Below are 27527 nucleotides of genomic sequence, written 5' to 3' on the forward strand. Positions count from 1 at the left end.
AAGGAATGAGGGCGAGAGGAGAAGGGAAATGACATTGGAGTTAGATGAGGCCATTTTAAAATTTGGATCTTTATCCTTGGAGCCAGGGGAAGATTTCAACCCGAGGAATAACGTGATCACATTTATATTTTCTAAAGCTTACTCTGGACTTTCCAGCCATGATGGCGTAACTAGTATCAGACTGGCCCTCCCACCATAAACTACTATAAAACATGACAATACATATTAGATACTATTTTCAGGCAGTTAATGACAGGCCACACAAAACTGATCCCTGACAGAAGGAAGAACTTATGAGGTGAGCCCTGTGGTCACCCACTTTCCTGTCTAGGAACAATTTCCTAACCATGACACGGAGAGCAGGAGTCCAAGAAGAGCACAGTGGTCCCACTAACATACGGAGGCAGAGATCAGGGTCCAGAGCAGCTGAAGCAGCTAGAAACTGTGGGGTGAGGTACAAAGAGGAGGGAGTTGTGTAAATAGTGGGCCCCAGCAGTACATGTACAGGTCCCCTGCAATTCTAAGGCTGAGAGGTGAACTGAACGTGAACTGAGTGAGCTCATCCAAGATTTAAAAGATAGCAGCTACTAAGGGTTGGGAGTGGAACAGAGATACTAGCAGTTAAGTAGTGCTATAGGAAGAGTAGTTCTTGGTCACTGGAATTCTGGTTGTAACAGAGCAGGGTGGAAGTTATCACCTTATTAACACCCCTGGCATTCGATGGTCTCAGTATAAAGGGCACACCTTAGGAGCAAGAATCACCCTCTAGAATAAGACCTTCTCTGGACTCCCCATATCAAAGCCTAAAACCCAGCCCTGACAAGATCTGCATGGGAGGCAGCGTTTGGAGACTGACTTCTGTTTAGTTAGAAGGGGCTTGGGAAACAGACTTTCCATAGATCTACACTAACAAAGCATAAAACCAAACCTACAAGAGTTTAGGTTGACCAGCCAGTAATTATACTGCCTCCTAAAATAGGAATAGCATCCTTCAGAGGAAGGCAATAGAATCCAGAGTTTCTGCAGTGAACTATTCGTAAGATTTAGTGTTTAATTTTAAAAATCACTAGTCAAAGAAACAAAATTGTGACGCACAGCCAAGAGAAAAAGAAATCCTTAGAAAACCAAACCTGAGATTGTCCAGATGTTGAGCTTAGCAGACAAGACTGTAAAGCAGCTCTCACAAATATGTTTATACCATTAAAGAAGACTTGTACAATTAAAAATTAAAGGAAAATATGACCTTAATGAGTGAGCATATGGAGAACTTTGGCTGAGAAATGAAAACTATAATAAAGAACCAAATAAAGAACTGAAATTGAAAACCAAATAAGTGAAATGAAAAATGTCTTGGAAGGGCCTAACAGCAGGTTGGAGATGACAAAAGAGCCAGTAAATTTGGAGATAGATCAATCTGAGAAACCAAGAGAAAAGAGGTTCAAGAAATTGAATAGAGCCTCAGAGATAGGGAGACAACATCCAACAGTCTCATGTACACGAAATTGAAGTCCCAGAGGAGAAGAGAGTGAAATCAGGGCAGAAATTTTTTGATATTTAAATAAATAAATAAATAGTGGCTAGAAACATCCAAATTTGATGAAAAACACCAACTCACAGACCTAAGCTCAGTAAATCCCAATCAGATTTCTCTCTCCGTCTCTCTCCCACCTATCTATAGAACTATACTTACATACATAATAATCGAACCTCTGAAAACCAAAGATAAAGACCTTCAGAGTAGCCAGAGGGAAAAAAGATCTATTCAGGGGACAAGGAAAAGGATGATCCACTCTCTTCTCACCAGTGAGTGGGGAGGCCAGAAGAAAAAGGGAAAATAGCTTTAAGACTCTGAAAAAGAACTAGAATTCCATATCCATCAAAAATATTCTTTGAGATGAGGATAAAATAAAGACTTTTTCATTAAAGAAAAGCTGAGAGAATTTGTTGCTAAACAAACTGCACAATAAAAAATAAAAGATATCCTTCAGGCTAAAGGGAAATGATGCCAAGTGGAAACTCAGAACTACAAGAAGGAAAAAAGAATACTAGAAATGATAAAAAAAAAAGTGAGTAAATATAAAAGACTATATTTTCCTTTTAAAAAAACTGTTTAAAGCAAAATGATGACACTGTAAGGAAGGGGCTTATATTCAAATACAGAAGTAAAAGAGATAACAATTGCACAAATGATAAAGTATGGCTAAATGGAATTAAACATTTGCTAGATTATTACATTTGTGAAATGTCAGAAATCAGCTGTGAAGTGTGTGGTGTGTGTAATGAAGGCAATGTGGAATGTCATATGTGCAGTGTCAAGTGTAAAGAGGAAAGAGGTACAATACTGAGTCTAAACAGACCCTGATACATTAAGGACGCACATTGTTAACCTTAGAGCAACAACTAAAAACATAATAACAAGAAATATAACTAAGGAAGCAATAGATTAAATAAAATTGAACACTAAAAACATTAAATTAACTCAAAGGAAAGCAGAAAAGTGGAAACAAAGGGACAAAAAGCAGAAAGGACAAAGGGAAAACAAATAGAAAGAAGGTAGAGTTAAACTCAACCATATCAATAATTATATTAGGTGTAGATGGATTAAACATCTCAATTAAAAGGGAGATCATTCAGGGGCTGGCCCCGTGGCTGAGTGGTTACGTTCGCGCGCTCCGCTGCAGGCGGCCCAGTGTTTCGTCGGTTCGAATCCTGGGCACGGACATGGCACTGCTCGTCAGACCACGCTGAGGCAGCGTCCCACATGCCACAACTAGAGGAACCCACAACAAAGAATACACAACTATGTACCGGGGGGCTTTGGGGAGAAAAAGAAAAAAAAAAAAAAAAAAAAAAAAAAAAAAAGGGAGATCATTAAAAAAATAGGGGGGGAAAGGTGGGGGGGCCAAATAAAAAAAAAAAAAAAAAAAGAGCCTAGACACAGACCTTATACAAAAAAATAACTCAAAATGGATCATAGACCTAAATGTAAATGCAAAACTATAAAACTCTGAGAAGAAAACATAGGGAAAATGTCTATGTGACCTTGGGTTTGGTGATGGTTTTAGACATAACACCAAAAGCAAAATTTGTGAAGGGAAACATTGATAAGTTGGGCTTTATTCAAATTAAAAACTTTTGGGGGGCTGGTCTTGTGACACAGTGGTTAAGTTCGTGCGCTGCGCTTCAGTGACCTGGGGTTTGCTGGTTCGGATCCTGGGCACGCATCTGGCACCTTTCATCAAGCCACGCTGTGGTGGCAACCCACAGAGAAGAACTAGAAAGAGGATATACAACTATGTCCTGGGGCTTTAGAGAGAAAAGAAAAAGAAAAGAGGAAGATTGGCAACAATTGTTAGCTCAGGGCCAAGCTTCCTCACCAAAAAACCCCCCAAAAACAAAAAAACCCTTTTGGTATGTAAGACAATGTTAGGAGAATGAAAGGAAAACTCACAGACTTGAAGAAAGTATTTGCAAATATGTATCTGATACAAAACTTGTATCCAAAATATAAGATCAAAGAACTCTTAAAATCCAACCATAGGAAAATAATGCAATTTTAAAATGGCCAAAAATCTGAGCAAACACTTTACCAAAAAGATATACAGATGGGAAATAAACACATGAAAAGATGCTCAACATCATTTTTCATTAGAGAAATGCAAATTAAAACCATGAGATACCGTTGCACATCTATTAGAATGGCTAAAATCCAAAAAACTGACAATACCATTTGCTGATGAGAATGTGGAACAACAGGAACTCTTATTCATTGCTTGTGGATATGCGAAATGAAATAGTTGAGAAGACAGTTTAACAGTTTCTTACAAAGCTAAACACAGTCTTACCATGTGGCCTAGAAATTGTGTTCCTAGGTATTTACCTAGGAACTGATTTGAAAACTTATATCCACACAAAACCCTGAAAGTTTATAGCACTTTTATTCATATTTATTTAATTATTGTAAAAACTTGGAAGAGACCAAGATGTCTTTCAATAGTGAATTGTGAATGGTTGAACAAACTGCAGTATACCTGTACAATGGAACACTACTCAGTGATGAAAAGGAATGAGTGATCAAGCCACACAGAGACATAATGAATCTTAAATACATATTGCTAAGTGAAATAAGCCAGTCTGAAAAGGCTACATTCTGCATGATTCCATTTATATGATGTTATGGAAAAGATAAAACTAGAGACAGTAAACATCAGTGGTTCAGCAGGTTGAGGAAGGGAAAAGGTGGTTCAAAGTGAAGCATAGGGCCTATTTAGGATGGTGACACTATTCTGCATAACACTGTAATGGTGGATACCTGACACTATGCATTTGTTAAAATCCATAGAATTTTAATAGTACAAAGAGTGAACCTTAATGTATGCAAATTTAAAAAAATCATTTAGGAGGTGGAGGGATCCCAAGAAGGAACACAGACTGTCACAAAAGAATCTAACTGTATTTCAAACATTATAGACTAACTTCACTGAAGGGAGTGGGGAAACAAGTGCTGACCTAAGTAACTTTGGAAGTGAGTGTGGCCTGTAAGAGTAAAGACAATAGGAACCATACATAAGCATTGTACTCTAGTTGACAACATTATTTCCTGTAGGATTATAGGTTAACAATTTTGAAATCATTATACGTGTATACTTAATTGAACAATTAGGTACATGGATGGTGGATGGGGGAATTGAGGTTTCTCACTGCTGGATTGGGAGGTTACAGAAAAGCAAGGAGAAGGCGAAGGATGGAATGATCCATGTTGGACTGGATTAGAGTTGGAGGTATCAGTATGAACTCATTGTTAGCTTAATATAGATACAGATAGATACACATAGAAACATGTATAGGTATATGTATACCTATAGTTAGCATATATTTTCTTGCTCTGTCAGCTGAGAGAACATTGAGATCTTGGTTTCAAATGGCATTCTCTAATTAAAGGAACCAAGGTTCCTTGGAGAAAAAGCTGATTTTAGGATTGGGGCAGAGAATATACAAGATGAACATGGAACATCTTGTAGTTCTCCAAACCCAAAACCCAAACCAAACCATAACAATCGGGAATGTCAAAAGGACACTGGAACCAACTAGAAGAGTTACCAATGGCCAAAACTGACACAATTTGAGCAACAAGATAAAGTAGTGTTGTATTATAACCCAATGTATAAAATAAATATCCATGAGTCTTTACTGATATAAATAAATGATTGAGTAGATAAATAAATTAGGGAGAATAGGCAAATCTCCCATATAGAAGAATTGCAAATAAGTTCTGTAGATATCTACTCCACTCTCAAAGAGGTGGAGCAAAACTCCGCACTCCTTAAGTGTGGGCTGCACATAGTGACTTCCTTCCAAAGAAGACAGTATGGAAAGGAGGGAAAAAGAGTAACTTTATAGTAGGGAAACCTGACAAACACTACCCTAGCCAGGTGATCAAGTCCTGTTGATTGTATGTGTTCTTGATATGATGTGATGAGTACAGCATTTTACCTCTGTAGTCTTCCTCCAAGAAACCTATAACCCCAGTCTAATCGTGAGAAGAACATTAGACACATCTCAATTAACAGACATTACACAAAATCCCTGACCAGTACTCCTCAGAGCTGTCAAGGTCATCAAAAACAAGGGAAGTCTAAGGACGTGTGACAACTAAATATGATGGGGTATCTTGGATGGGATTCTGGGACAGAAAAAGGAAACTAGGTAAAAACTAAGGAAATCTGAGTAAGTATGGACTTTAGCTAATAATGTGTCAACATCGGTTCATTATTTGTGGTGAATTAGCGTAATAACCTAAGATGTTAATAGTAGGAGAAGTTGGATGTGGTGTATGTAGGAATTCTAAGAAAAAGTTTGATCCACCATGGTAGAGGAATTTAATTATTTCCTTAGAAGTTATAAAATTCTCAGCTGAAGGAACACACAAAGAGAAAGCAGCTAAAAATTATATGAAGAAGAAAGTATCATAGAGGTGTATCAGGAAGTTGATTAATAAAAATATTATTCTTTCTGGAAAAAAAGCCACGTCTACTTGCATCTCATACAACTGCACAAGTACAGTTTCTCTAGAAAACCATCAGAGGTGCTTTATGCATAGCTCCCATTTTGTCACTTAGAGAATATTATAAAGTCATGTACTCAAGGGTTGAGATTTTAATGAAATTAATAGTTTTCACTGCTTCATCAAGTATACTCTTAGCTGGAAGTGGCGTGTTCCTCTAGTCTGTGGGTGGTGAATGGGAAGAGCATGAGGGCTGCTAGTTGGTTTGGTGCTGCTGCTCTGTCTTGTGCTGAGGCCCCAGGAGTTGCTTCTCCGCCAGCAGCGAAAATACCAATGCAGTGAACAAGGCAAATAATACTCTCATATTAGCATGGAAACAGTGCTGACCTCACATACCCCTTGAAAGGGTCTCAGTGAGCCCCTGGAGTCCAGACCGCACTTAGAACCACTGGGTTGATGGCAGGTATCCAGAGTTTTTGGATGATGAAGGCAAGCTCCTATAAATACTTTATGCTTGCTGTGCTTGTCCCATTAATGAAATCCATTAGCCTTCCCCCCACCCTCTGCCAAAGGCAGAGTTCATTACACTGGATAAAAACCAAAACTCACTTATATGAGGCTACAAGAGATGCATTTAAAATGTCAAGATCCAGGTAGGTTGGCAAAATGATGGGAAAAAGATAATACCAGGTAGCTAAAAACTGAAAAGAACCCAACAATGCTCATCAACAGATGAATGGATAAACACATTGTGGTATGGTCATAGAATGAAATACTACTCAGCAATAAAAATGAACAAGCCACTGACACACACATATGTGCCTGAATCCCATTGTTTTGCTGAATGAATATTAAGCTAGACACAAAGGAATACCTACTGTATGTTTCCATTTGTATGAAAGTCTAGAACAAGCAAAATTCATCCATAGTGATAAAAAAAGTCAGATAAAAAAGTTGGATCCACAGTTGCCTGGGACCAGGAGTGGCAGAGAGATTGACTGTAAAAGGATTTGCGGGAACTTTCTGAGGTGCTGGAAATATTCTATTTCTTGATTGAGTAGTGGTTACATGAATTATATGTTTGTCAAAACTCACTGACCTGTACTCTTAAAATGTGTGAATTTTATTGCATGTACATTACACTTCAAAAAAATTGATTTGTAAAAAAGCTTTCTCTGATGCAATATGGAGAATGGATTGGAGGGAGCAATGAGTGGATGTGCGACTTCTAGTTTGGAGGCTGTTGCCATATGCAGGTGAGAGACAATGGTGGTTCAGACTAGAGTAAGGAAATACAAAGAGGAAAGGTTCTGGAGATACTTTGGATATAAGATGGTGATGGAATGGATATGGGGATGAAGGAGAGGGAGGAATTAGGGATGTTCCCTAGGTTTCTGGTTTGTACATCTGGTTGGGTGCTGGCAGCAGTCTCAGAGAAAAGACCCGTGAAGAGGGCCAGCTTTGTTGTGGTGAAATCTGGAAAGGTTGTAAGTTTAATTTCGGATGTATTAAGTTTGAGGTGACTCTGAGAAAGTCAAGCTTTTATATTTAGAATGTAGTTGGATATACAGATCTGAAAGTCTGAGCTGGAGATCAATTTGTGAGTCATTTGTACTGATGGTAACTGACGTCTTAGGAATGGGTGAACTCATCTGGGAAGAAAGAATAGGTTGGGAAGAGGAAATGGTCTTGGGTTGAGCTTCAGATAGTTTCACAACTTTACCAGCCAGGGAGAAAGAGAGGAGCAAGAAAAGGAGACTGAAAAGTAATGGCCACAGATTGAGGGCAGCCAGGAGGATGTGGTTTCACTTGAATGTTATCAATTCATTATCCAGCTTTCCAAAACATTATCTTGTTTTAAAGTTTAGAATCTTACAATAACCCTGAGAGTTAGACAGAGCAAGTACTACTCTAATTTTATAGGTGAAGAAACCCGAACAGATCCAGAAGCCATATACACACGTCCAGAGTGGCAGGAGGAACGTGTACTCTACAGGTCGATGGAAGCAGTGTTTCCTGGTTCTTAGTCAGGGCAGCAGATGTAAGGCACATCATTGCCTTGATATTGGGACAGTAACCTGCCTCACTCAGGAAGCTTCCCTGATGCACATTTTCTTGGGATGTAGTCTGCCTAGCTTTGAGATGCTAGAGCTGATAGGTCATGTTGGGGAGATAGCAAGTAAGTTTAAACAGAAGAAGAGAGTGTGTCGTCAGAAGTCATAGCGGGTCCTCCTCTATCTCTCTTTAGATTTTTTTCAGGCTGAATTTTTCCAAGCTTTGTCTTCACTCACATTTTGTATTTATCCAGGCTTTTCATCACTTTTGCTCTCCTCCAATTCTCACGTTTACCATCTTCAGTGGGTTATGAATTCCCCAACCAGTGGTGGCCAAACCTGATGCTGAATTTACTTTTTCAACTTCCTCCAAGCCTAGGTTCCCTTCACCTGTGCCGAACCCTGGGCATGTGCTCCTTAATGGGCTTCACTGCCCCTCCTCTCCGCCAGGAGTGGAGAGAGGTTGGGCTCACCTGTGCTGCCTCGTCAACACTACAAGGGGTGTATCATCCTAACAATGTGTGAAATCCACCTGCATCACCCTCTCTGAATTACGGCTGCCACCATATATGAGCCCATTTTTGCTTTCAAAGATGATTCAGAATTGGGTATTCAACTTCATTCTTAAATCCCATTTGCGTTGCTGTTGTTGCATTTTTGTTGCTTTGATTGGCCTATATTCACCATGGGGGGAGCCACTGGGTGTGGTTTTTAGTCAAACACTGTGCCCCTCCTTTGTGTCCTCAGGGGGACTCACAATCCAGTGATTCACAAAACATACGACTCACAATATATCATAGTGTTGTATTTCACCAGACATGGTAACTGACCCAGGCCTGGGCAAGCAGAGTGAACAGGATCGATTAGAATCCTTCCGTGACACTTGCTGTATGGAGACTGGTAGGAAGAGGTCTCTTCCCTTTTTGGATCTCAAGCTTGTATAACGTGGGCCTGCTATTTGGCTTATTTCCTGCCACATGGAGAGTGTACCACTTATAATGCTTCCAGCTGGAGCCTAAGGACATTTGTTATCCTATATGACTTGAAGCCTGAAAACAATCAGCTTTGGGGTCAAGCAGCTCAACAATGTCATTGAGGGTCTTTCCATGTTTATGCTCCATTTTTATGCACTTGGTCCTTGCATTGGTCCTTATGACTGCAAAATGAATGCCACAGCCTGAAAGGCAGAGCTATCAAATAAGTCAAGGCAGAATTCCAGAGATATTGTAAATATAGGATTGGCACCTGTTCTTTTTGTGGCAGGGCCTGTGTCATATCATATTTTATGACCTCCAGTGTATCTCAGATTAAGCACGTAATGGATGCACAATGAATACTTGATGAATCAATGAACTGATCCTGTGTGGGGAGGAGACAAGCATGTGGAAATATTTTATGAGTCATCTATCAGGCCAGGACCACTCTGGGGCAAAAAAATGGAGACACTTTTCACAGGAGGGCACTTGGATGTTTGAGAAAGAATTAAAATAAGGTAAGCATGTTACAGAGAGAGAGGAAATGCCAGCTCGCTTGGGAGTGTTGTACCTATTTTCTCCTTTCCTGAGAAGATCCAGCTGAAGAGCAGGCAGGACCTGGGGGATGGACAGCCCTGCTTCTCCGCTACCAGCCAAGTCAAAAGAAGCTGCTTCAAGTCTGTTCATGAGTGACCACCTCCCTCCCTTTCCACTGAGATGAAAGGCCTCTAGGAGTATCCCTGTCCTTCCCCAGGATCAGCAAGAAGGTCACCACACAGTTTGCCTGGGACCTCTCCTGGCTTTGGAGTCACGAATGTGTATTTAAATCTTTACTCCGTCATATATCCAATGTATGGCTTCGGGCAAGGTACCCAATCTCATTAAATTACAATTTTCTCATCTGTAAAGCCCAGTCCCATGAAGACAACATGTATCGACTGCTTAGCCAAGTCCCTGGCTCAGAAGGAGTAGTTGCTGTGATGATCTTGGGCGTGGTGGCAGCAGCCATGACACGTTTCAAAGACAGTTCTGCTCTCCAGCTCAGGAAGACACATGAAGGAAAATCGAAGCTTTGTGTTGGAAATACTCTATGATTGGGAGGTCAGGCTGAAGGGTTCTGAGGACCCAACTATGGGAAAGATGAAATCTGAGAACTATAAACTGAAGGATTCAGAACAGAATGTATGCCGTGTAGATAAGTAGTAGAAGATACAGAGATGACTATGAACTAAGAAATTCAAAGAACCCCCAACAAAGTCTTGTTAAGGAATCTGGAGCTCTTGTGAAAACTGGGCAAGAATCACTGCAAATAGACACTTGGTTTTGAGGCAGCCATATCTGAGCTTTCAGTTGACTTTGGGCCTGGCCCCTCACAACCAGGTCTCAGTAGGATTCCTTTTAACAAATACTTATTAGGCACCTACTCTATGCGTTATATGACTTACCGAATACTATATTATTGGAATAGGTGATAAATTCTAGGGGCAGTGAGGAAAGGGGAAAAAACAATAATTATGAAGTGATTGGGGAAGAAGAGAGAACAGAACTCGAGCTGGCACATGAAGGAGTGATGTTTGGAGGGAAGAGAGTGGAAAATTGAGGCAGAAATGATCCCTTAGCTTGAGTTTCAAATTGAGGATAATGAGTTTCTTTAAAAGTCTGTCAGAGAAGAAGCTGGAGGAAAAAAGCGCAGGAATGAGGCAGAAGGATGGGGTCTGGCGGAGGGAGATGTGGAGTGCTGGTGGTTGCCTGCTTAGCCACTGTTTGCATTCTTCTAAATCCTCAAGTAATGATAACTCATGACGACAGCTAACCTGTTGAGGTTGAAGACTGTATGTGGATATGTCTAATGTAATTTAATCTTCTCAGCAATCCTGGGAGGCGAGTGCTATTATTATCTCCATTTGGGGCAACTTAGAGACGGTAAGGAGCTTTTCCAAGGTCACCCCTGAAGGTTTGAACCCAGATGGTCTGATTCCAGATCATGCACTGCATAGCTGCAGAAATCACGTCTCCTCGCTGAGAAGAGGGTACAGGATGCAAACGTGGAGTGGGCTACATTTCCAAAGCCCCTTAGACAGTCCCTTAGATGGTCACATCAGATGCAGGAAGCCTGAACCTACCATTTTCCCTAAAAGGAGTAGTAAGAGTTAAGGACGGTTAAGGAAGGCAGAAAACTTTGAAAGTCAGACTAGGACAAGAGACAGAACAGGTTAGAGTATTTGATCAGAGAGGAAGATCCAGTGATTGCGACTAGCAGAAATTATGCCTGTAAGTGAAAGGGCCTCTGTGTACCGAGGAAAAGATCTGACATAAATCCAAGGGTGTTGATGGGCTTCGTGATCCAGGTTTCTTGGCAATTTTCATTCCTTCCTGAAAAAAGGCCGAGAGCAGCTTGAAGTGCAGCTTGACCTACACCTAGAGTTCTTGTGGCAAAAGAGTTCAGGCCGATTTTGGAGCATGGGCTTTGTGAAAGTATTCCCTTGTCAGTTAGGACCATTCAGGTTATTTGCAGACCAACCCAAACACTTTCAAACCATAACGAAAACGTATAGAAAGTGGATCGAGTTGATTCTGCAGCTCAATGATGCCATCAAGGACCAGATCCTCTTAGTTCCTCTGCCTTGCTGTCCACTGTGCGGGTGTCATCTTAAGGCTCGTCCCTTCATATCATAGGCTAGTTGCCAGCAGCAATGCTTCTTTGTCCATCTCCAGAGAGAAAGCAGCTGCTTTCCCAAGTGTCTCTCTTAAAAGCCAGGAAAACCCCAGCAAACTTCTCAGATCTCATTGGCCTAAGTTTGCGCAGACTTCCCATCCCTGGAGCCGTCACCACTAGCCAGTGGGCTGGAGATCAATTCCGGCGTAGGTGAACAGAGCCCATCCCTGGAGCTGGGATGGACTGGCTATTGAGGAGTCATGTTTTCTGACCTGTGGAAGGAAAAAATAAAAAGCTATGTTCTTCCATTAGGTGATTTAGAGTGAAGCTTGACTGCAGGGTTCAGAAGAGTCTGGACCTCTCTAACGAACCCGTGGGGCAACCCACCATGAGCCTTGCTGTGTGAGAGGCCAGGAGTCTCCTAGCAGGACACTCGTCCTGAGGGAAGGAGTTAATCATGATGAGCTTGGCTACGCGTCACCATTTCAGGGTCAGAGTGGGAAAGTGGTCCTAAGAAGGGCGGGATATGTCTCCAGGATCTGCCCTGGAGCCAGCCTCAGTGGAATCATGGAGTTTTAGGGAGAAAAAGGGCTCTGAGTAAAAAGCGAATGAGCAGTTTCAGTAGAATTGGAGGGACTCGGTGTCCCAAGCACCCTGGCTTTGGGACTTCTGACGGAAATGACCCCGTGTACTTCCTTAGTTGGAGGATGGCCATTGCTAAAGGCACAGCTGAAGCTGATTCTGGCCAGTTCCCGCCACTCACCAGCAGGGGTCCTTCAGGCATTGTGGTGGGTGCTGGGCAAGATGGATAGATCAGAGCTCACAATCTTGTTTTCAGAACCAGTGTGTGTGCCCCCTGTCTTTGTGAAGAGAAGGCATATGCAACACCCTGGGACAGCCCCTCCTTCCCGAGGAGGCCAGTCACTACCCCACGGAGAGATAGGAGGCTTAGGGGCAGGCGCGGGGGCACGGAGTCCCTCCAGGAGCGGGTGTTCTGAGACTAGGAGCAATGATCCTTTGAGTCTGTAACGCTCTGTTCGCCTGTCCTGCAGTTGGTTCTCTTGTTTTGCTAGCAATAATTACTTACCAAAAGCACTCAAGAGGCCATTCTTCTCCTCTTAGGGGAAAAGCAGGGCCTGGACCAGTTTGCTGATAGCAACCCCAGGCCAGAAAGTCCACTGGGCCCACACCCCGAGGTGAATCAGGAAAATTCTGGGCTGGTTTCTGGAAGAGTGACACAGCTTCCAATTCTGTGGTTCTCAGACTTTGGGATTTTACCAGAAAAACTGCAAAGTGAATTTGGAGGACTGACTTAGATATAACTCTTCCAGATAACTCCATCCCCCCCTATTATTACCATAGTTTCATAAAAGATAAGACTTTTAATTCAAAAAAAGGGAGGACACAGTCTCAATAAAGTACAATCCCTTAAAATTGATCAAATTTAGATTTATGACTAGTTACTATATTATTCTCATTTTTAAAATCCGATGGACTGCTTTTTCTTAATTTCTGCAGACAGATGGACAAATATTACCTATGTTTGTGAATCACAGCTCTGCGTGGCTTGGCAGAGACACAAATGAAAAAAACCCAGTGAGATTTTTCAGTAGGCAAACTGAAAGCTGTTTGCTTAGGAGAAAAGTTTGAGAAGCTTCTTTAGCTAGAAACTGCCAGATAGAGTCTTTGGGTTAAGAAAGCTCTGCTTGAGTTCTTCCGGATACCCTGAGGTGATGGCCTTAAACCCATAAACTGGGAGGGGATCTGTTGGCATTCATTGTTTATGTACCTCTTAGGGAGTTTGTCAGTTTATGGGACTATTCACCACACAGTCAACTGGGTGAAAGATTAATAATTACCTACCTACCTACCAATTACTTACCACATGGGTTGGTAAAATTCTGGATGAGGAAACCTCCCTCAATTCTGGAAAGGACTACAAAACCACAATCTGGCCCCAACATTCCTAGTGGCAGGTTTGATTCAGGAAAGGATACCCAAGTGAAATTACATTTGTTTTGTGTAGAAGAGAGAAACATTTCCTTTTATACAAGGCTGAGTGTTTTGGGGTTGGTTATGATGAAGTCAGTGGTGTCCGATTAACACCATTGCTAAGTCTTCACTCAGACAGGACCATCCCTTTGCCTGAATTCATCTCACTGAATTGTTTGCGTATAATAAATTGTTGCTATAGAGACCAACCAGCAGACAGCAGAATGCCCCACAGCACTTGGAGGTCAGAGCTAAACTGACCAGCGTGGGAGGAAAATGACAGCTAGAGCTTCACTGTCACTTCTTGCTACTGGAGTAGCTGAGCAAGACTCTCCCTATGTGACTCCAGAAGGCAGTTGGCTCTGGTCAGAATCTCAGCTCCTCATGGTGGCACAGGAGCATGGAACAGAAAATAGACAAGAGTCAGAAATAGTTGACCTTATAGTTAGAAGGGGCCTAACACATATGAGAGGAGCCTATCGGAGCAGGTATACATAGTCTTTCAGTCAGCATATCTATTTCTCAAGTGTTAGGTGCTGGATAAACAGTGGGAAGTGGAATGACAAGGTGAGTGACAAGGTGAGTGGTCCTTGGGGACAGACCTTGAAGCTGAGACTTGTAGATCTGAGTTAGATGGGCATGTGGGTTCCAGGGACATTTTTTGTTTTTTTTAGGATGGAAGATACTAAAGTATGTTTGCATGTTGACAGGAGCTCTGTAGTGGAGAGGAGCAGAGTAAAGGTGCAAGAAGGAATATACTTGAAGAGATAGAGTCCCTGAGAAGGTAGGAGGCAGGAGGGAGCCCAGCGCACAGGAGGAAAGACTAGACTCTAACAGATCTAGGGATACTGCTCTTATTGCAACAGGAAGGAAGGAGGAGAGGCTACCGATGCTGGCACCTATGTAGATCCGGTCATGGAAATACTAGGGATTTCCTAATTGGTGACTTCTTTTTCACATTAAAGCATGAGTCAAGATGCCCTGCACAGAGTGGAGGTGGGAAACAGTAAGAGGGTGAGGAATCCAGTCCTTGAGGAGGGGAGAGAGGGCTTCCTAGAGAAGCACAGCATGATGGCTGTGCGATGTCAGGGGCCCGCTGTAGGGTAATGATCTTGAACTTATAGTGGCACCTCTCTGCTTGATTGATGATTTTGCCCCAATAATGCTTGCTTTTAGGTGCAGGCCCAGGGAAGGTGGATAGTAGGGGCTGCTTGGTGTTCTGGGGTTACCAGGAGAGTGTGATGGAGGGTAGGAGAGAAAGGGAGGGGCTGGCCCAGCCACAGCAGTTAAGTTCTCACGTTCCACTTCGAAGGCCCTGAGTTTGCCAGTTTGGATCCTGGGCACGGACCTATGTACTCCTTGTCAAGCCAGGCTGTGGTAGGCGTCCCACATATAAAGTAAAGGAAGATGGGCACGGATGTTAGCTCAGGGCCGATCTTCCTAAAAAGAAAAGGAAAAAAAAAGAAAAGACAAGGGCAGCTGCAAGAGAACAATGCTTGTGGGACCGTGGAGTCTAAAAGAAGCTAAGAAGAAAATGAAGACAGGAGGGGAAAGATGAGAAGGAGGAACTGGTGAGTAGTGGATTAGCGGTCTAATGAAACCTGAGGTGCCTTTTTCCATGAGGCATTTAAGCAAGTGAGCTGTAAGTATAGTCAGAGAGTAGGATTATCAATTCACGATTTTGGAGATAGAGATTTCTGGTGAATGCAAAATCTGTGTGTGAGGAAGGGAATTCTGACACACGCTACAACATGGGTGGAGCTTGAAGACATTACGTGGAATGAAATAAGCCAGACACAAAGGATAAATGCTGTATGATTCAACACACGTGAGGCACTTAGTATAGTCAAAATCATAGAGACAGAAAGTAGAAGGGTGGATGACAGGGTCTGGGAGGAGGCGGGATGGGGAGTTAGTGTTTAATGGGGACAGAGTTTCAGTTGGGGAAGATGAAAAGAGTTCTGGAGATGGGTGGTGGTGATGGTTGCACAACAATGAGAATGTCCTTTAAGCCACTGAACTGTACACTTAGAAATGGTTAAGATGATAAATTTTGTATTATGTGTATTTTACTACATTAAAAGAAAAATTCATGTGTGACCATAGGGTGGGTGGCCGAGGAAAAAGTCCTCGGCAATGAGGTGCATTCAGAGGTGGAGGTTCTGAGAGCTGGGCTGGGGAGAGAGGCTGCGATCCAGAGCTTGAGTCTTTGTGAGTTAGATGCATGACCGGGAGGCTGGTGGAAGACAGCCGGGAGGAGAGGAGAGGGTGGTATTTCGGGGCGGTATGAGCATGGGGGAGCAGGTTTGACAAGAGGGCTGGGTTTGACAAGTGGCGATCTGGATGTTGCGATGGGGGGTGAGGAAGACTCCCACCCTACCTCAGCTCTAAGATACTTAGGGGATGAGAGATGGAGCAGTGCCAGTTGAGAGGTGGCGGGAGAAACAGTGTCTTTGGGGGAAACCAAGTCTCAGTTAAGGCCAGGAAGCAGAGGGAGCAGTTTAAGAAGAGACTGAGAATCTTGGGATGGCCCAGGGTGCACTGGGAGGAAAGGGGTGGTGGTGGCTGTGGCGCGCTTGGTTCAACAGTGAGTTCAAGTTGAGGAGACACATGGGGTGTTAGCCGCAATCTTCTGGTGCTGAAGTGTCGAACCAGGGGATTTGAGGCGTGATGAGATGGGTTGTAGTCCCTGGAAGTAGGATGGTGGGAGCTCAGGGCTAGCAGTTTTGTCCAGAAGGTTCTGCTTCCAGGCCCGGCTGTGGAGGGGATATAGAGGTCTTGGTGAATTCTGTGGTCCCAGAGCACTAGAGGTGGGCCCCCACTCTCCAGTCCTAGGCCCACACCGGACATCATGGCTTGACCATGACGCCATTTCCCAATAAGCTCAGATATGAATTTAGAGAACACAGTTCCCCAGAGAGCCAAACCAGGAATGTATTTACCAGCCCTGACAGGCTGACCTGCTCATTTTCTGGATGAGGAAACTGAGGTAAAGAGAGGGCAAATGATTTTCCTAGACCAGGCTGAGATGGAAATTCAGATTTCCTGTTTTCCACGTCACTGTGGACCATCTGCCAGCTCAGGGCTCCAGTGGGGGCACAGGAGAAGGGCTGAGCATGCCCATGAGCTGCCCTGCAGAATTACAGTAGAGAAGAAGCAGGCAGGGAGACAATTCATGAAAGGTGAAAGGATGGGAACGATGAGGAGGGGACGATGGCACATCAGTGAGAGGCCTCAGGGAACCCAGGCTGGCTCGGTGCCCTCTCATTGGCACTTGAGGCTGAGGAACGGGTCAGGCAGGCAGCCACCTTCCCTTCCCCTTCCCCAGAAAGAACAAAGGCTCTGAGATGTGTGGGTGGACTAGTTCAGCTTTGAGCACCGGGTCATTGTGCAAAAGGGGCAGAAAGGAAAGCAACTGTGTCTGCTAATATTTGGGAAGGCCCTGAGAATGGTCTGGGGTGGCAGAAGCCAGCTCCTCTCCCTCCTGGCTGGAGATCTAAAAACCACGAAATGAACTATAAGGAAACCTCTTCTGGGGGGTCTTCAGCAGTGGAAGAGGGCGGTCAGGACAGGGATGCTTAGGGAACTTGATAGTGCTACGGAGGGCTGCTTTTAGGCTGTCATGATATGTGTGTTCCACGCATGGTTGAAAACAAACAGGGCTGCCTCGGAGATGGATTTACAGTCTTCTATGCCCTCCAGCTCGGAGCAGCCTCTGGATTTCTGAAATGTCCTGGTCACTGACAAGAAACATCCCTTGGTTTATCTAATTAAATCCAGATCTTGCAGAACTCGCCTCAGGGGTGGAGAGCCGTGGGGAGTGCGACGTCTTGGAGACGTCCCAACCCCTGATCCCAGGGGTGAGCTGGACTCCCATTCTCTCTCTGTTCCATTAGTCTTCCAAGTCCTGTTGAGTACAGCTGAGGAAGTCCTGGGTGGAAAGCTGTGAGCCTCTGCAGGACACAGAAGCTGGAGTTCAGGTCCCGGAGTTCTTTGGTGCCCATCTGGCAAATACTAAGTAGACCGTGTGTCCCCATCCAGTAGAGATGCCTAGGAGCTCCTTCCTTCTAAGGAGCTGCATCCTTCCTGTCTCCTCACCTGGCCATGTGTTACGGGCTGAATTCTCTCTCCTCCCACCCCAACATGTACGCCGAAGTCCTAACCCCAGTGCCTCAGAATGTGATGTATTTGGAGAGAGGGCCTTTAAAGAGGTAATTAAGTTCGGATGAGGTCACTAAGGGTGGGCACTAATCCTATATGACTGCTGTCCTTATAAGCAGAGGAGATTAGGACATTGACATGTACAGAGGGAAGACCGTGTGAAGACACAGGGAGAAGTCGGCCATCTACAAGCCAAGGAGAGAGAGGCCTCGGAAGAAACCAACCCTGCTGACACCTCGATCTTGGACTTCCAGACTCCAGAATTGTGAGAAAATAAATGTCTGTTGTTTAAACTAACCAGTCAGTGGTGTTTTGTTATGGCAGCCCGAACAGACTCACATGCCGGGTCTACGTTACCTTATTCAGTGGACAGAGGGGCTGTTGCTTAGCATGCACCCCTCTCCAGGAACTGCAGGGTAGGGTGTTTGGCCCTGGAGGGCTGTCTGAATGGAGCTGTCTGAGGGAGGAGACACGTGCTTCCTGACCCTCCCGGTCCACACTGAGCACCCATCTTAAGCCTGTCTCCAGGAAACTGCAAGAAGGTGCTGTGGAAAAGGTCAGGGTCAGAAACATGGATCCTGTTCCTCGCTGCCTCATGTCCAGTTCTGTGTGACAGGGAGGGATGAATGGCTGCCCTATGGCTGGAGTCGGTACATTTTGGATCCCTTTAAAAAATGGAAACAAAAAATTTAGCCTGTCAAACCACAGAAAGCAATACAGGCTTTTTACAGCACAGCTCAGGCGTCTCCAGTCCTTTTCAGCACAGCCAGACACACGTGGTCTCTGGCTGAGCCTATGGGGGACGGATGATTTACATAAGAATAGAAGTTTCGGGCTGGACTCAAGGAGGGGCCTGTGCCAGTGGGGAGACATCCTGAGCAGCTATGCAGAGCCTGAGTAATCGAGCTGCCTTGTCACAGCAGCTGGCCGCTGACCAAGCCCTGGGCGGAGCAATGACTAACTGAGCCTCCTCTGGGAGGGAGGAGACAGTTAAAATCTTGTGGCAGCTGTAATCACCGAGGCGTGGTTCTCCTGTCTGACTTGGGCTGCACAGAGCCTGGGCTAAGGGGCAGAGGAAGGACGGCTTAGGCGGCGGAGACTTCCAGATGGCTGAGTTGGATCTGATGGCTCCGGGGCCACTGCCCGGGGTCACTGCTCACTCTCTGGTCACTCTCAGCCCAGACCTTGGGTCAGCCAACCCGGCAGAAGAAGAGGACATGGGCTCCCTGGGGAGTCCCCATGGGGAGGCTGAGGGACAGGGCAGCAGCTCTGCATCGCACGGGGGTCCTGGTGTCGAGGGGGAGGGGGAGATCCTGTGTGACTTCTGCCTTGGGGCCAGCAGGGTGAGGGCAGTGAAGTCCTGCCTGACCTGCATGGTGAATTACTGCGAGGAGCACCTGCGGCCACACCAGGAGAACAGCAAACTGCACAGCCACCAGCTGACGGAGCCGGTGAAGGAGCGGGATCTGCGCACCTGTCCTGCCCACCACAGCCCGCTGGTCGCCTTCTGCCACCACGATCAGCAGTGCGTCTGCCAGGAGTGTGGCCAGAGTGAGCACAGGGGCCACCCCTCAGTTTCCCTGGATGCTGCCCGCAGGGACAAAGAGGTGAGTGCTGGGGTCCATCTGGGAGACGGAGATGAGGAGACGATGAGCCCAAGGAGAGGCCGGGCCACCACTGCTCCTGGGGCTGCCTCTTTCACTTCAGGGCTCTGAGTTCACCTGAAAAAGAGTTTAGCCGTAGCACCTGGCTGTTGGTCCAGCATAAATATCTGTTGCACTTGGTTCTGGAAACTAAAGAAGGTCACTCTGTCCCCATCTCGGTCCACTGTCCCTATTCTCCTACCTTGGTCTGTGTCTCCTCAGGCCTGCTAGTTTCCTGCTATTTCTTACTCACCTTTCAGGCATTGATACGTGTTTGGGTGTGGCGTGCAGAAGTTGTGGGACTTAGGATGGTGGGTTTTCCCTCCAGCTGGATCTGGGTGTCAATTAATGAAATGTAAGCCTTAGCAGAAATTCAAGAGTAAAGAATCTAACCCTTCTCCTAATTTCTCTTTTTGTCTTTACCCCAAAACAAAAGATCAGTAGAAAGTGCTCCTCTAAAGTTACTGAGAGTGAAACCCAAGAGCTTGAAAAGTGCTAAGATAGCATAGAATTGGAAACTTACATTCAGATACGACCTCAAGGACGGTTTACCTCAGGGAAAATAAATGTTCCTCATCAGATATCGGGTCAGGAGAGACTGAGAAAGACCATGCTCATAGCCTGTAATTTTATTCCCATCAGATAAGGGAAACTATTTCTAGAACAACTAGCTTTTCTTTGCCCGAAAGCTGAGAGCCTAGAGAATTTCTTGGGAATGGACTTAGCTGCTTTATCTGCTTTCTTTCTCACACCTTGACTTTCCAGGAGCACTCTGTTTCTCAGTAGGGAAATGCAGTTGGCTTTTGCCCCACATTCCTTATATTCATACTCCTGGCAGCCCCGTGTCTGCACTGCGTGTGGCCGCAGGCCCTTGGCAACTTCTTGGCCCTGTCGTCCTGGGCAGCAAAGGAAAGAGGTGTCTGGGAAGGGCAGTTTACTTGCCAGGGTCTTTCTTCCACGCCCTTTTTTAGGCATACATTTTATCCAGTGTTAGTGAGAATTGTTCTGGAAAGCTGTGTGTTCCAGATGTTAATGACTCAACGTTTCCAGCTCTAAAACCCACTTGTTAACTGTTTCCAGTGTTTCCTGTGTCAGGGAATGTCCTGGGAATGTCAGGAGAGCAGTTCCTACTCAATTCCCTACTCTCATAACCACAGAGGGGCTCCATATTGACAGATAGACAGATCAAAGAAAAAGCTCCATGCAGTGGAAGAACTTAGTCTTTCTTGAGCATTGCCATGTGCTAAATGCTTAGCATGGATTTTCCCATCCAGCCCTCAAATAACTCTGTGAAGTGGCTACTCTTTTTATCTCCACCACATTTGTCCAAACTCATACAGATGACTAAGTGATGCGGTAAGGAACTGGAGCTTCTGGAAAGCTACCCTACTGAAGGAACACAAGGGAAGGACCCCAAGATCACGATATTTTCACCTTGCTTTTTTTGCACCAAAACCCTGCCACATGTATAATAGACATATTAAGACAAAGTGTACTGCTTTTCCTTTTGGGCATAATATCTGAATTTCATTATAACTGACTGGTCAAGTGATGCATATCTATGCTGAAAAACGGTCTCCACCAAATACCGCAACAGATTGTGCCAGGGAGAGGTCTCCTTCCCATCCCGGTTCCCCCGTCTTCCTCCTGAGAGACAAACAGCACCACCTACACTTCCTTCTGTTTCCTTTCAGAGACGTTCTATGCGTGTAGCAGCACAGATACAATATGAGTTTTAAACGTAGTGTAAATGGATGTATTACAGAGACTTAGGGAACTGTATTTCTGAGCAGGAAAGCCCGTGTAGAGCATGTTCTGAAGCCCAAGGTCAGACGTCCTGGGAGGGAGCTGTGTGAGATGAAGTAGGGACAAGGGGGTCAGGGGCTCTGGGGCAGGTTGTGGTGCTGGAAAGCAATCATGGTTATAGGTACAATGCACCAGCCCCATACCCCAGATTTTTAGTGATGGCCCCCGTTCACAACCTCTGCTTTCTGGTCTGCATGAGAGAGCCCTTGTCCTTTCCATCCTGTGTCCTTGTTTTCGGCTCAGAGAGCAAATTTACTCTGTAAATGCAGCCACACTCTAGGTGGCTCTGCCAAAGCTTAGGAGCCTAAAAGATTTCTTGCAAGGAGCCCGAAGAGACCAGCCCAGAAGACATAGTACTTGAAGAGGCTGAAACAGCCACCAGGATTATTCTGAAAGTTTTATGAGACACGTTAAGGCTCCAGAAGCTCACTATTGCCTTCAGCCAGCCCAAGCCTGCTGGAGTCATTTGCTGAAGGTCACTTTGGGTCGTGTTAAGGACTAATTACTCAGGCAGGCGTGTTGTGCATAGGAAACTGCAAATGGCAGGTCAGCCATGAGGACAAGAGCAGTCAGGATCCTGCATTGGGTCCGCAGAGCAGCCGATTGCTCAGTTAACCCATGAGCCTTTTTGGCAGCTCCCGTGGTCTCTAGCTGTGCCAGTGGGCAAAAACTCTGTTTGGGTTTTGGGAGTTCTGGGTGTTCTTTGATTATTTGTTCTACTCTACTGGGCTTCCAGAGCCTGGCTCTTCCTAACCGGGACCTCAGAACTTCCCTTTGCCCCAGGCCAACTTCCTGAGACCCCCTTCATTTTTTTTTTTTTTTTAAGATTTTATTTTTTTCCTTTTTCTCCCCAAAGCCCCCCCGGTACATAGTTGTATATCTTTCGTTGTGGGTCCTTCTAGTTGTGGCATGTGGGACGCTGCCTCAGCGTGGTTTGATGAGCAGTGCCATGTCCACGCCCAGGATTCGAACCAACGAAACACTGGGCCGCCTGCAGCGGAGCGCGTGAACTTAACCACTTGGCCACGGGGCCAGCCCCGAGACCCCCTTCATTTTTAAGAGCAGAAGAGCAGCTGGTCTTAACTCCCCTCGCCTTCTCTGAATCTCAAGCTTGCTGTCGTGGAAACGAGACCACGTGCGTGCATGCCTGTGCGGGTTGTAAAATTGGTACTCCTGTGACTGCTTCCTGTTTGTTCTGATCCACAAAGTGTACATGGTTCTTTTCTGTTCTTCCTCAAGTTATCACGCGTTATTGAGTGCTTCTCGTGGGCTAAATGTGAGGCTACACTGTCTGTCCTCGGGCAGGGTGCACTCGAATCAGGAGTCCAGGTGTGTCCCATAGCTCCTTGGAGGGCCAGAGGGCCCAGGCATGTCCCATAGCTCCCTGGAGGGCCAGAGGGCCCAGGCAGTGCAACTGCAGCATGTTCCAAGGAGGGAGCGGTCACTGGAAGTGAGGGCAGGGTGCCATGTTTGAAGGAGGGAGGATGTGAGCTGGGCCCTTTCTTAGATCCTGAAGTCCTTTGCTGACAGGTCATTACATTTCAACTTCAGCATTGGTTCCAGGAGGCTCAGGACTGGGTGCTGCCCCTGGACGTAATTTCCATGTAGAGCAGGAGCCAGGTTTCTGAGAGCCACAAGTGTCCATGCTTCTCTGGGGAGCTGCTAATAGCATTGTTCATAGCCCATTTGCTGGTAGCCAAAAGGCAGATGATTTGAGGCCACTCAGGAAAAGAATTTCCTCTAGAGGTTCTGAGGAATGCCTTGGGCTCAGTGTTATATAACTTGTTTTTCTTAAACACTCTGGCAGGCTGCATGTGTTTCAAGAGCAGGGAGGGTGTCTTATTTGACTGGACTGGTATGTGGTGGGTTCTCACCAGTTGACTGAGGAATGAAGTCAGGGGCCAGGTGGAACCCTGCTGCTACCACGCTCTAGAAGGGCCAACAGCGCGTGGTTGGAAATACAGAGGAACTGACACTATCTGGAATGTTCTTCTCTCTTCTCACTCCCTCTGCTATTCCTATTTGCATCTCTAACCCGACCTTTGGCCACCAAGCTCTGGTGCCACCTTTGCCCTGTAGATAGAAGCAAGAACAATTGTGTTAACATTTTCTGGTGGCCTTGCAGCAGAGGAGACACTAAATCATCTGACTAAGATTATACAGCCAGCAAGTGGCAGGTCTTAGGACTCCAAATATTGTGCCCTTTACACGACATTCGTCATTACCCTGCAGAAGTAGGTTGGATCTCTGTGCCCTTCAGTGTAGGGCTGTCTACACATGTTGACACCACTGTCCTGCTTTTGTGTAGGGCCCACCCTGACCTGAGACATGTGTATGGATGACATCTTGGGAAACCTTGGAGCCAGAGTCTGAGGCACCGTGTTATTTTCTAGTAACAAGAATATCTGGAGATACTGGTCTCCCAAAGTGGCCCCACCTTTTTGGTAATTGGGAGTGCGTTCCCTTGGGGTGACTCACTTGAAGAGAGGTCCCCATTAGGTACTTCAGAGTCCTTTTCTCCTTTTATGGCAGTGTGCAGACTTTGGAGTAAAGCCCCCTCGCTGGATGCTCTCGGGTGTCTCCCTATGGCTCTGGATCATGCTGGGGTCAACTGCTTTAACACATTCTCATGTCCATGCCTGTTGCTAGGGTGTGTTCAGTTGTCTCTTCCACCGCCTTTGAACAAGCGGCTCGTGTTTCCCCCTCGCCTGGAACAGGTCACTGTATAAGCCTGTTAGATAGATCAGGATTCCATAATTGCCAGATCCTCATCCCCTCCCACTCTCCCTCCTCACTCCTGGGCCTCAGGTCTCAGGTCTCAGTAGTAGGAGGTCCCTGGGGCTCCCTCAGCCTCAAGTCAGTGCCCTACAGCCTGAGCAAATGTTACCTGCCTTCTGCAGATTGAGGCAAATGCCCTGCCTGCCTCGGCTTCCCTCATTGGGAGTCCCGGAAGTGCCCCAGGCTTCCGTGGGAGAAAGGAGAGACACTGCATTCATGTTCTCTGAGTTCTGTTAGGGCATAATGATTCACGGCTTCCACTGCAGACATAACCTATTAAAAGCAGTGAAAACTATTTTTTTTTTTTCTGTCTCATGCCCTTGTGGAAGTAGGAAAGTGACAGGGCCTTTGAAGTTTGCCAAGGCTTAGGTTTTATGCCTCAGCACACTTCTTGGCAGAAAGCGCTCAGGGAGCCCCAGGAATGAGAGTGAAGCGGGGCCGTGGGGTCAAAGCAGGCAAACCCGAGGTTCTCAGGCCAGCACTTGCCTTGGCTGAGAGGGTTCACTCTGCCTGCCTCCAGGAGAGAGTAAGAGCATGTGATGGAAAGTGGCCGTGGCAGCAATAATAATAAGAAGAAGAACAGTGATGGCAACACTGACACTGATGGAGCACTCACGATGTGCCAGCTACTGTACAAAGTTCTTGTTAACACACTCCATCTCCTTCGACCCTCACAATAACCCTATGAATTAGGCACTATAGTTATCCCCATTTCACAGGTGAAGGAACGGAAGTCTGGAGATGTTAAGTAGATTTTTCCGAAGTCTCAGCTGCTAAGCAGACAAACTGGAATCCCCGTCACCAGCTCCAAGCCTGTACTCCTTGTTAGGCTATTCTGGGGTTGGACTGCCTGGGCTCACCTCCACTGAGGGAGTGTGTGACCATGGCTAGGTGGCTCCATTTTATCATCTGTAAAATGGAGATAATGATATTTTCCTAATATGGGGGTGGCCAGGGTGATATGAAGTAATCCATATAAATGCTTGAAATGATAACCAACACAGTACAATGTACATGCTCACCACATTTTAGCTGATCTGTGCTGAGAGCAGCCCCAGGAGAAGGCTGGCACACAGCTGACCCTTTGCGCCTCCACTTAGGGTGCTCTAGGCTGGTTTCTGAGAGCATCTTCCGAGGTCAAACTTCCCTTCCGTGGCAGAAGGGTGGATAGTGCCATTGCTCTTGGGGACCTCATGTGTGCACTGGGCTCCTTCCTCCTTAATGCTGTCCTTTCCTCTTCCTAGGCTGAGCTTCGGCGCACACAGTTAGACCTGGAGCGGAAGCTGGAGCTGAATGAAAATGCCATTGCCAGGCTCCAAGCCAACCAGAAATCTGTTTTGGTAAGGCTGGTCTGGGTCACCTGTGAGGCTTCGGCACACCTGGCTGCTCCTGCAGGCTCAGCCAGGCCCATCCAGGGCTGTGGGATGGGGGCTGCAGGCCCAGCCTCCATATCCATGGGCTCCTTGGGGTATCTCAGCAAATGAGCACTGTAGGTACAGATATGATCAGCTATGCCATGGGGTAGCCTCACCTTGCTGTCGGAAGTTGCTATGAAATTAGTTTAAGGTTCAAAATTGACAAGTGATTTACTTTTTAATAGTACAGAGTAGAAGCAAGTCTGGTCCTGTAATAACAGCATTCTTATCCTTGCATTTGCATGTGCTCTTTTGACCTGGAGAAAAGGATGCATGGAGGAGTGGCAGGGTGTTTAGCTAGAGCTCCAGGAAGTATGCATAATCTTGGCTTCTTCCAACCTGAGAGGATGTTCTACATGTGAATTTCACCAGTCCTGTGTCCTGGCAGCCAGAGAAGAGAGTTGAGAATTGCTGGATTAGTGGATGGTACTTGAGAACACCAATGGTGTGCCAAGCTGCTTAGTTTTAGTCTGTCTGGTTTATGGCCACTTTCCACATAAACTCTAGGTAGACCCAAATGGTTTCACAAATGCTTCTCATTAGTGGCAAGCCAATAACCACCACGCAGAAGAGAACGCAAAACACCTACCCTATGGCGGTGGGTCAGCAGCATCATTTTTGCATACCAAGAATGATTCCATCCATCCACCCACCCATCCATCCATATCTAATACGTGTATCCATTTCAACTTAATTTCCTGCTCCTCAGTGTTTACAACTAATTAGCTGCTGAAGGATGAACACCTCTTTTCTACCCACATAATCTTATGAAAAGAAGAAAAATAATTGTCCCTTGAAAGCTTATAAACCTACAGAGAGTGTTGACTTTCAGGCTCAAGATAACTGGGAGAAGCACGTGGAGCATCTTGTCTTTTTCCAGATCTTTCATTTTCAGACACTTTGATCCCTACTCAGTTCGTCTCGTGATTGCATGGTAACTGGGGAAGGTAGTCATCACAATGGCCACCATATACAAGGGACCTGAAGACACAGAGAGAGATGACAAGACTTATCTGGGTCCTTAGATTGATGGAACAGGACAACCCGGGATTGTTGCGTTGACAGACATGTGCACCATCCGTCACCTCTTTAGACCATTAATTTTGGTGACTTTAATATCTTTGTGGCCTGTCCTTTCTGTATTTTTATTTGTCATCATTTGGGCAATAAATGATATCCTTCATACATTTCATTTATATGCAAGGAAAAAGTGTTTCTCCATAAGAAGGTCTGGGAATGAGAGGCCACCTATGAAAGCAGAAGAGTCAATCCAGCAACATCATTTGAGGCCTCCTTTCCACTACCCTCCCTCTGGAGGCCTCAGTTCTGGAGGGGAGTTTGGACCTGAAGTTTGTCTGTAGACTCTCGCCTTTCAGCCTCATGGCATTCTGCTTCCATGAAGAACCTACATGTCATAATTATAGAGAGCAAATGGACTCCAGTCCTTTCCCACAACACCCTCACACTGGGTCCCATGCCTCGTCCTGCTCCTGCTTTCTGGCAGTGATCGGGAGTGGGCAGTGGGTACCCGGTGACCCCATGGCTCATGGAGCCTGGCCACCTGGAGCCTCACCGGGCAGGGGAGGGTGGGTTAGTGAGGGAGCTAGAATGTGTTACTTAGGTCAGAACCTGGCTAAAACACCAACAGCAATACTTCCCCCAAATTCAGTTATAAGCAAAACTGACCTGTCTCCTGAGACATTTCTCAATCTTGACTTCTTTGCAATATTGAAATATAATTTGACATTTAGATTTAAATCCATCTATGATTAATTTTCTCAGAATTCACAGAATTTACAGTATGAGAAGGCAACACTTGTCAGTTGACTCAGAAGTTGCTAGGAAGACTTGCCCTCTTTCTCTTTTGGTCGCCTGCTCAGCAGCATCCTGTGTATTTAGTCCATCATGGCTGGAGGTGGTGCCCCTTGACCAGTGCCTGCAGTGACCAGGGGCTAACTGTCCCTTCTGTGGTCCTGGAAGGGCTTCAGTTTAAAGGGCTGAGCTGTAAGGTCTTGCCTGGCGACCCCCACAGTGCTGCAAGCTC

The 27527-nt window shown here is 45.6% G+C and overlaps 1 protein-coding gene across 1 annotated transcript in view; it reads left to right on the top strand.

The window, feature by feature from the left end:
• The first annotated feature begins 18750 nt into the window (after positions 1-18750).
• TRIM16 (tripartite motif containing 16) overlaps positions 18751-27527 on the top strand; it is a 19701-nt gene continuing 10924 nt past the window's right edge. Inside the window, exons 1-2 of the mRNA XM_046676694.1 lie at positions 18751-19448; positions 25313-25408. Of these exons, the coding sequence (XP_046532650.1) occupies positions 18948-19448; positions 25313-25408 (597 nt within the window). The 5' untranslated portion in view covers positions 18751-18947. The remainder of the gene's footprint in view (positions 19449-25312; positions 25409-27527) is intronic.

This window comes from Equus quagga, chromosome 11 (genome assembly GCF_021613505.1).
Source record: "Equus quagga isolate Etosha38 chromosome 11, UCLA_HA_Equagga_1.0, whole genome shotgun sequence".
NCBI lineage: Eukaryota > Metazoa > Chordata > Mammalia > Perissodactyla > Equidae > Equus > Equus quagga.